Source organism: Bison bison, unplaced genomic scaffold (genome assembly GCF_000754665.1).
Source record: "Bison bison bison isolate TAMUID 2011002044 unplaced genomic scaffold, Bison_UMD1.0 scf7180017864145, whole genome shotgun sequence".
NCBI classification, from domain to species: Eukaryota; Metazoa; Chordata; class Mammalia; order Artiodactyla; family Bovidae; genus Bison; species Bison bison.
The window spans coordinates 8,912,694-8,922,401 of record NW_011494717.1 but is presented as its reverse complement, the minus strand read 5'-3'; the positions used below and the strand labels follow the sequence as shown (position 1 = coordinate 8,922,401).

The window sequence follows — 9,708 nt, the reverse complement described above, 5'->3', positions numbered from 1 at the left end:
GCACCAAGACCGGTGGATTCAGGGCTACCCACCAAAGAGAGTTAACAGGTTGGGAGTAGCAGGCACTGAGGGAGGCAGAAGATGTCAGACTGGAGTCTTAGAAATCATTCCCATCCAGTCCGTTACATGGCTGGATCTAGAACTTAAAAGGAAAGCAGATGGTCTAGGCTCTCTATGTGAATGACACGATCCCATAATATGTGTGGTGATGATGAGTGAAAAGGTCTATGCTGTTTTCATTCTTCAATTTCGTCTAATGTTGCCCAGCTCCTGGAGTCGGGGAGTATGAATAAATAGCAGGTAGGAAAAGTCCTCAGGTTCAACTGTAAAAATAAGATTAAATGAGATGATGTGCTTAGAGCAGTACCTGCCACATAGTAAACGCTCAGTACGTGGTAACTTATTTTATTATACAAAGACATTCATAGAATTCCAGCTTCCTGTACAAGGACATGGATGTTAGTTTAGGGATTTAGGATAATCCAGGAGAATAACTGACGGCCCTGGTCTGGAGTGGCCTGCATAACATGAAGTCAAGAAGGAGGTGCAGGTCATATGGCAGCAGAGCTGGAGGGGTTTCTTCAAGCCTAGTCAGGACTCTGGCCTACACCCTGGGAGGTAGAGAAGGAAGGAGGTCGACCAACCCAGATTTCAGTGGCAGTGAGTACAGACCTGATATGCTGAGTGAGTTGGGCAGTAGGCAGGAGCCCATGTGTGAAGAGGCTAGGTTAGAACTAGCAGGAGTTGGGGATGGGGCCAGGCTGCTTGAAGTAGGGCGATGGGTCACTGGCTGCTGCCGCCGTCTCCTATCCTGGCTTCGGGGCTCTGAGTGGAAGGGACACAAGCAGATAAAAGGGCAAATAAGTGAGGTATTGTCATTCCACTGCCCCACTGGCTTTCCCTTGTCAGCAGATGCCTGTTTTCCAGCTTGTTATCACACCAGCATCCCTCTTCTGAAGTAAATCTAAGATGGGTAGAAAGACCTCATCACTTACTCCAGCTCTCCTTGTTCATCCAGCCCTCGTCCTGCTTTACCTCTGTAGCTAACTAGCCTACTCACACCAGTTCATTCTTAAGTTACTGAGCTTGGCTTTTTCTCCTCCCTCTAAATGCACCTCTTCAACTACTTGTCCTGTCCCTAAATGCCAGTATCCGTCACCATTTTATCCTCTTCTGCTCTATGTGGTCAAAACTCCTAAGTCTCCCTCTCGCCTTTTTTTCCTGAGCTGCAGTTCTGTCTACTGGTTGTTTCTACCTGGCAGTGTCTCATGACCCAGTGTCTCATGATCCCTTGCTTCCTTTCCTTCTCCCTATCTTGGTGAAAAATCTGCTAGAAACTTTTGTTTGATCTTTCGACTCCTTCACATTTAGATTTGTATTTAACCCAAAACTGGACAGTTCATCCACTGCCTTCTCTTGAATTCCCTCTTTATTCACCTTTGCCATTACCAGTGTCCAGATACAATCTTTATCTCTCATCCAGGCTTTTAAAAAAATATTCTCCACTGGCCTCCCTAGCTTGAGTCTATTCCCTTTTATAATCCATCCTTCACACAGATGCCAGAAATTATTATTCTAAAATACAGACCTGATCAAAAATCATTTTGGCTCAGACAAGGGGGAGATATTGAAGGTCTTTTACAGGATAAAGTTCAAATGTTTGAACATGGCATTCAAAGCCCCACCTACTAAAGGTCCAGTTTACACACCCCCAGTAGGATGCTGACTTGATCCTCTGCTATAGCCTCTGTGGCTACTGGCTGTGCTGTTCCTCTGCAATGCCTGTTTCTTCTTCCAGTGAACTCTGGACATCTTACATGTCTCATCTCAAATGTCACCTCTATGAAAGCCTCCCTGACCATTAAGAGTAAAATTAACTGTTCTCTTTTCTTTAATTATTCTTTGTTCCCTCGGGTGAAGGAAACAGCAACCCACTCCAGTATTGCCTGGAAAATCCCATAGATGGAGGAGCTAGTAGGCTACAGTCCATGGGGTCGCAAAAAGTCGGACACGACTGAGTGACTTCACTTTCACTTTTCTTTCTTTCCCTTGGCGAGTAACTGTTTATGGTTTCTGTCTCCTTAACTAAATGTTAGTATATGTAAAGTACTTAAAACAGTGCCTGGCACATAGTAAGCCCTCAATAAATGTTAGCTAATATTCTAATCGAAACTTTGAGTTTCTTGAGGGTAGGGACCTGGTCTTTTCCAACACTATGTTTCCAACACTATATCTCAGGGCCTGTAAAGTACTGCCTGGAAAAACAAAGACTTTAAACATTTTGTTTGCCTGGATAACAGACACCCACTGCAGACCATGAACTGACTCAACAATCCCTGTCTAAGGGCATATGGTTATACTCTTATGGGGCAGCTCTCTTGGTCCCTTCTTTGTGGCTAGAGCCTTACTGCTACAGATTCTGAAAGGTGGGATCCCAGTTGGGTAGATGGTGATGAGAAGGGGCAGGGAGGTGCTCAGGCATGGCAGGTCCCTCCTCATCATAGGGTAACAGCAGGTACCAAACGTTCTCAAACCAAATGAGCCATTAACTTCTATGGAGCTGAATTTGATGCTGATTACAGGATGCCAGCTGACTTCTAACGAAGCAACATGTGTTACATGTAAAAAGTCTCATGTAAAAAGTAAGTAGGTAACAGGAATTTTATCTTGTCTACACTAGCAGTGACAAGGGTACTTCTGGAACATTCCCAAACCAAATTTTAAAAAACTGATACTTGTATGAAAAAGGACAAGAAGAAAGGGAGAGATCTCAGCAGGAAGCTACTCTAGCTTTGAGGAGGTTGCCAAGATGCTGGGTTCCAATTAGAGTATAAGACCACAGACAGGAGTCAAAACCACCAGACCTTAGGGAGCTAGAAAGAGTTGGCACAGCAATACCAACAAAACAACCGAAGTCAGGAACTCAAGGCCACAGTTAAATAACTTGAAACATTATCCACCACCAAAGACTCAGAGATGCTGCAGAGCCTAGACCTTGGTAATGGCTTCAGTTAAAACATGGACGTCAAGTGACAGTGCACTTGGGTCACTTCAGATAACGAACTTCATGACAGAGGGAGAAACAGCAGGAGACAGAAGGATGCTGGAACCGTGTTAGGGGATGAAGTTTCACCCTACCCCAAGAAAGGATAAAAGAGTGCAAGCGAGAGAGTGAAGGCCTCTGGGATGTTTGTAGGTTCCAGTAAGGAACCAAGTGACACTCAAGAAGATACAAAGCAAAATGAGCAAACAATATAAAAAATGCCAAGTGAAATGTAGGGATCAAGGGAAAGATATTAAGGATACATCCCTGGAATCCTGCTGCTAAAGAGAGTTTCAGGATAGGAGACAAGTTTGGTTTAGGAGAGAGGCCTGATCTGAAAAATGGGAGGCATTTAAAGGTAGCACTTAAAAGCCTGTCTTAAGATGTGGCAGGGCCTGCTTGTAAATTTGGCAGTGTAAGCACACAGCCCAGCTTCTCGTGTTTTGACTTCTGGGCCCTGGTGTCATCCATGCTTATCCAGTCTCATTGTGACAAGAATTACAGGGAGGACCTCCAACTCTTCTTGGTTCTAAACTATAGAAACGGCAGCTTAAGGCTGAGCGCAAGTGGTGATGGGACCAGCTGTGCATCTGTGACTAGTTTCAAGAGGGTGCAGCATGGTCATCAGCCCCAAGGTTCCATCTGGGAGCAGCAGGTCAGTCCTGGGCAGAGGCCCGAGACGCAGAGCTAGACTGCATCTCACCACCGTGTGAGTCAGAATGGATATTCTGAGGGCTCACAATTCTGGAGCAGTTGTGTACCCTTTGCCTAGGTCCGGCATCATCCCCACTTTCCCCAGACATCTTTACAACTGTCCCTCCAAGTAGCACTCAGGTCTCACTGGATCCCTAGGACGATCACAGACCTGAATAATGCCCTTTGAGGGGTGGATAGGCAGGGAAGCCTCCATTCACCTCCCAGCTTCTTGCCTTTTATTTGTTCAACAAATATTTGGAAATCATTTAATAAGTGCCAAGCGTGTTGCTAGGTGATAAGGGAATAAACAGATGTGTTAGGAAACATTTCCTGCCATCAGATAAGTTTTAGTCTGAGGGCATATGGCTATTTAACATGAAACTTTTGTTTTCATGGGAAAAGGTAAAAGTGGTGATGGAGCTGGAGGCCTGGAGGCTTCCTGTGTCCTTTGACTCAGTTCTCAAAGGAACCTCTACTCTTCATTGGCCTTGAGGTGCTCCACCAGAAGCTTCCAGCCAGCTGAGACAAGGCATCTCGGAGGCCAGGAAAGAGTTCTGGTAATCTCAGCTTTAAGTGCCAGAGCTGGGATGGATTAGAGTGGCCGTGGTAGGCTGATGGCTGAAGGCTCCCTGCTTTACTCTTAAGCCCCTGCCTGGTCTTTCACCAGTAGCCTGCTGTGTAGGCCGGAAGGGGAGTGCCTTGGGTGCAGTTTAGGGAGGTCCAGGTCTTTGCCTGATCCTGAGAGCAAGTGCCTTCTTCAGTCATGTGTCCTAGGCACCTCACTCGTGTCTCTCTCCACCCCCAGCCCCCCCAGCCTTGTTTTCATGAATGCATAGCCAACAGGAGGGGGAGCTCGTTTATTCTCCGCCCTCTACCCAGCAGGTCCTCTGAACTGCCTGCGTCTGCTTTCACACCACTAAACTACCCACTTTAGCAATGACATTAGCTATTCCCCAGTGATTCTGGCACTGTAGCCAGGGGGGTGCTGGGAGGCAAGGCCTACTCAGGCTCTTTCAGCCTTCTGTCCCCGCAACATTTCTATTCACCCCAAGTTGGCTACTTTTGGGCTTCTAAAATGTCATCCCCCAGCCTCTGAGGACAGGCCCAGCCAGAGTAGTTAGCTCCCTGAGGCCCTGCCTTAAGCTGCTGGCTGGGATACCTAAATCTTGTCTGAAGTTTTCTAGATAGCCCAACCTCATGTTCTGTTATAGCCAATAAAGGACTGCCACTAACTAACCTACAGTTACATGGGATATTTTTTATGCATTAGTGGGAATTTTCTTAAAAATAAGTTCGTAAGTAAAAAACAAAAACAAAAACAAAAACCTTCAGCAATCCCAGTTTGGGGATTTGGAAGGTGTATTCACAGATGCTTTTTAGTTAGATCTCAGAGAGATGAGGATCATGATTTTCTTATCCTGGAAGACAAAAGATGCCTAGATGTGGTGAGGGCCCAGAGCCAGGTGTGTGGAACCAGGAGATGTCACAAAGCTACAGCACAGGACAAAATGAAGAAGTTTTCCCAAGGTGAGTTGAAGATGCCATGTCCAGTACCACAGTATGCATCAGAGGTCCCTATCCCAAGCCAAGACCAGTCTCCCATCCTGGAGTCTTATCAGGGACTTTGAGATGGAAGTGGCAAAAACTGGAGCACCAGCAAATGCTCAGGAGAACACAGGAGTCAAGATCTCTGGGTCTGCTCTTTCAGCTCCTTACAGTAGTCCTGTCTAGCGTTATGAGGAATCTTCCTGACCTCCTGAATTCAGAGATAGTTTCTTGTTCCTACAAATATTTATGCAAGTCCACAGGGTGTCCTGATTCTCAAACCAGCTCTCTTTCTGCTTCTAAGCTCATTTGCTGCTGCTGCTGCTAATTTACCTGGGGGAATATAGCTTCTCACTTGGTTTCACCTGCACCTGAATGTGGAGGACTCTTAGATACAACCCTGATGTCACCTCTCTGCATTTTGGCCCTTTTTCTGCCTGTGAAAGACACTCAATTGTGTCCGACTCTGCGACCCCATGGACTATATATAGCCCATGGAATTCTGCAGGCCAGAATACTGGAGTGGGTAGCCATTCCCTTCTCCAGGGATCTTCCAAACCCAGGTCTCCTGCATTGTGGGCAGATTCTTTACCAGCTGAGCCACTAGGGAAGCCTTTTTCTGCCTGTAGGACATCTCCATATAGCTAGCTCGTGACATCCAAGCATGTCTAAAATAGATAAACAGCACTCTTCAGACAATGTCTTAATGTCATGACATACTCCTTTAGCTTGTAACCATGAAGCTCTTAAGTCTTTCTCTTCCACCACCAGTGAATCCCTCCACTTGTTTCTATTAAATACCTTCACAGACCCTGGTACAGGCACTCGTCATCTCAGGTATAAACCACTGCAAGGACCCCTTCTCCCATCCCTGCCTGATTTCTATAGAGAGTTCACAGACAGCTCGCTTAAGCAGATCTTTTGTTCCCATCATGAGAGACACAGTCACTGCCATAGGTCTTTGTTAACACATAATCTTTTGTTCTCAAGACATTTCAGCTTCTTCCTCCCACCTTTCTTCCTGATTCCATAGGGAAGGGTTTGCTCTTCGAATCAGCTAGTGTGCCTGCTTGTCGTCCTCTCTACACATAGCACTGGTCCTGGCTATCACTCTCATCTCTGGATGTTCTTATTAAACCATAAACCACACCCATTCCTCAAAACCACTTCTCAACTGATCATCCTTTGGGTGATTACTCTTGTGTTTATCCATAACAGTGGCTCCCCTCGTTCCTTGCTTACAGTGCGCTTTTCTGCTGTGTTTACAGCCCTGTGTCCCTTATGAAGTTTCGAGTCAGTCCACCAGAGCAGTTACTTTGTACTGACTGTGCCTATTTTCTATTAGTTATTTGGGGGAAGTAACAAAGAAGCAGAGTATGTTTCTCACTCAAGGAGCTAAATACAGCACTCTACATTGGGATGGGGGTGGGGTGGGTGGAGTAGGGAAGATGTTAATAAAATATTGACTAAAAACTGCCTAGAATCCTCCAGTGATGATCTAGAAAAGGCTCTTTACTGTTTGCCTTTTGTAGTCAGGGAAGAAGATTTAGGGTTCATATTCCTTCTATGAGTTAAGAACAAAAGAAATTAAAAGAAGAAAAAGTATCCAAATTTAAGATAGGAAACTCAAGTATGCCAGAATGCAAAAAGACATAAGTTTGAATAACTGCCACTTAATAGCTGTGCAACCTTGGACCAGTTAACCTTCAGCACCCTCAGCTTCCTCATTAGAAAAATGGAAATACCACCTATCTTCAGGGTCCTTGTAAGGATTAAATGAAATAAATACACGGTACTATTTTGTTCACTGTTTAGCGCTATTTAAACATAAGGCATTATTACTGCTTTAATACTCAAACAGTGTACAAAAGTGTCCTTTCTCAATGAAGACAGACTCTGAGTGGGGCTTGGAACCTAAGCAGAGGTAACTATGGGGTCTGCCAGGGACAACATCTTATTGGTCAAAGCTGGTGAGGACCACTGCTCTCTCTCCTGTGGCTGCTCTAATCAGTGGTCATCTCCACAGCCACTGACGCCAGGGCATGTTTCTGCTCTGCACCAAAAGTTTTGTTGCAAGCTGAGCAGCTGTGAAGTGCTGACAAGGACAAGTGCAGCTTGAAGACGAGCAAAGCTCAGTTTCTAGTGTATAAACCTCTATACTCTGGCCAGACTGCTGTAGCCCAGAAGCCACATACAATGTTGATTTCTGATCTACTGCTTTTTCCAGGAATAGCAGTGTAACAGTCGCCCTACTCCAGTCCAGGTCACTCCCAAGGAACAGCTCTGAAGTCCCTTCCTCTTCTTTTTCCTTAAAGGCCCACCTGTTTCTGGTCAAGCAGGGTCTTATTGGCCAAACCTGGAGGCACAGTTGAGGGACTGTGGCCACCGCTGGAAGGGACTGGATTGTGAGCCTAGTACAGAAGCTGTCTGTAGTTCCATTTTCTTTGGAAAAGCTGGCATCCTTCCAACACTTTCTGGAAAGGCTCTGAAGCCAGGAACAAGTTCAGCCATAGAGATCCTGGGTAGGATTCACCATCTCTGCATGGTGCTGTGACTGACTGTGAGGAAACCTTATCCTTCCTGCTCCCAAGACAGACCAACACTGTCCTTGACGTGGAGGCTCCATGTCTCAGTGTGACCCTGCTCTAGCCAGTGATTCTTCCTTGGGCACTTCCTGCCTCCCAGCAGTTGCTGAAACCCAAGACCCCGGGCTCCCGTCTCTGCCACACAGTACCGTCTGGAGCTTGTGCCGCAGGGAACACCAAGGTCGCAGAAGAGGCTGCAGATTCTGCTACAAACTAATTTTATTGATTCACCCCTTGGTCCCAGGCCGAGTGTGCATCTTCAAGCTCTCACTTCCCCCAGCAATGCCCCAAACAACCGAACACCTGTTGCAGGGGCTCCCAGACTAGCTTACCTCTGACGGGGCCCAGCACCCGGTGGCTGACCTTTTGGGTGCTAGATCCCAGGCCTGGCAGCCCCGCAGGCCGGCTGCCATGAAAAGGAAAGCTGGGGGAGTTCTTCATCTGTGGAGAATTTTGTTGGCTGCTGCTGCTACCACCAGCACTTGTGCCAGTACTAAAACTTCGCGCACGGCTCAAGGTGTTTTCAGAGCAGGAAACAGGCAGTCCGCTGCAAGAAGCAGACACCAGTTAATCCTGGGTCAGGAGGTTGTCTTGCATCGTCCTCCCTGGTCTGATGCCCAGTACAGCGTCACCTCTGTGGTGAAAAGTCTCAGGGACTCATTCCGAGGTGGCAGGGAGGAATCTGTGTCCACAGATAAGGAACCTAATGTGGGGCATCTCAGGCTGCCTGGGGGCCCTTGTTCACACGTGCACACTCCTGCTGAGAATATACTAAGAGCCATGTGGGCTGGCCCTGGGCAGCTTTAACTCCCAGTGAGGTCCCCATTGTCACCCTGGTGCTGCCCTGGGCCCCTCAGACATTCACAACTATAGGAAGGTGAGACCCACCCCTGGGGACCCCCACCCTAGTTCTACTTGATTTTGTGCAGGGCTCTGGAGCAGGGAATCCCCTAAGCTGCTTTTCCAACATCTTGGAAGTATGTAGTGCTACATAAATGGGAAGAGGATCCCATTCTCCGAAAAATGCAGTAACCTTCCTAATCCGCATTCACCCTGGAAACATTCACCACATGGTTCTTTTGGTTGGGAATCACAAATTCCTTGGAGCTCTTTGCTCTAGAGCCCTGTTCCAGCGCCCCAGCCTCTCGCTCCCCGCTGCTTGTCTTACTTGTTACTTCTGGGTGGAGTTCGAGAGCCTCTCTTCTTGCTGATGCTCATGTTCACAGTGGTGCTCAGGCCTCGGCTGCTGCGCACGTGTTTCAGCATCCAGGCCCGGAGGTTTGTTAGGCTGCTATGCTCTGACAGCACGATTCGGGGCCACGGGTTGCACTCCGCCATGTCCAGAGCTGCAATGGCCATAGCTCGTCCCACCTGTGGGGAGTCCAATTTGGCTCAGTGTCTTGGTCTTCCAACCCAGGAAGCTGTTTCCATACATGGGTGCTGTGTTGGCTTGAGATGCACAGCCCACTGGAAGGGAAGGAGAGGCCGGCCTCACATTTGCTCAATGACTATGTCAACTGTGGTGCTCAGGCTATTTACTGCAAAGTGGATTTAGGGCTGTCCCCTAAATTGCTGCCCATCTGGGGCCCTCGTCATTATGAGCAGGGGCAGGTGGGCTTTCAGGATAGCCCCAGGCAGGAGTTCTACCAGCAGGAGAAGGCAATGGGATTTCTTCTGTAACCCACAGTTCTTTCTGTTCCTGTCATGTGCCCCAGGACACCGGGATCATCAGGACCTCTGTAGAGGGGGTGCTTTGAACTCATAAGGGAACTAATCCAATAGAAGGGGGAAGATAAACTCACAGGCAAAGAATGTGACTCAGCACAAAATCATAGGAGA

At 47.4% G+C, this 9,708-nt stretch overlaps 1 protein-coding gene across 11 annotated transcripts in view; it reads right to left on the bottom strand.

Annotated features, from left to right (window-relative positions):
* The window catches only part of AGBL5 (ATP/GTP binding protein-like 5), a 19,563-nt gene that overhangs the window by 2,471 nt on the left and 7,384 nt on the right, over positions 1-9,708 (bottom strand). For 10 of the 11 annotated variants that reach the window (XR_825326.1, XR_825324.1, XR_825325.1 and 7 more), the window contains 3 exons: positions 9,038-9,240; positions 8,202-8,416; positions 673-825 (listed from right to left, as the gene is read on the bottom strand). Coding sequence is in view for 3 of the 11 variants with exons in the window: in XM_010840610.1 (XP_010838912.1) it covers positions 673-825; positions 8,202-8,416; positions 9,038-9,240 (571 nt within the window). In the remaining 8 variants the exon portion in view is untranslated. Of the gene's footprint in view, positions 1-672; positions 826-7,539; positions 8,417-9,037; positions 9,241-9,708 lie in introns of those variants that run through there. The other variant, XM_010840609.1, reaches the window with a different exon arrangement.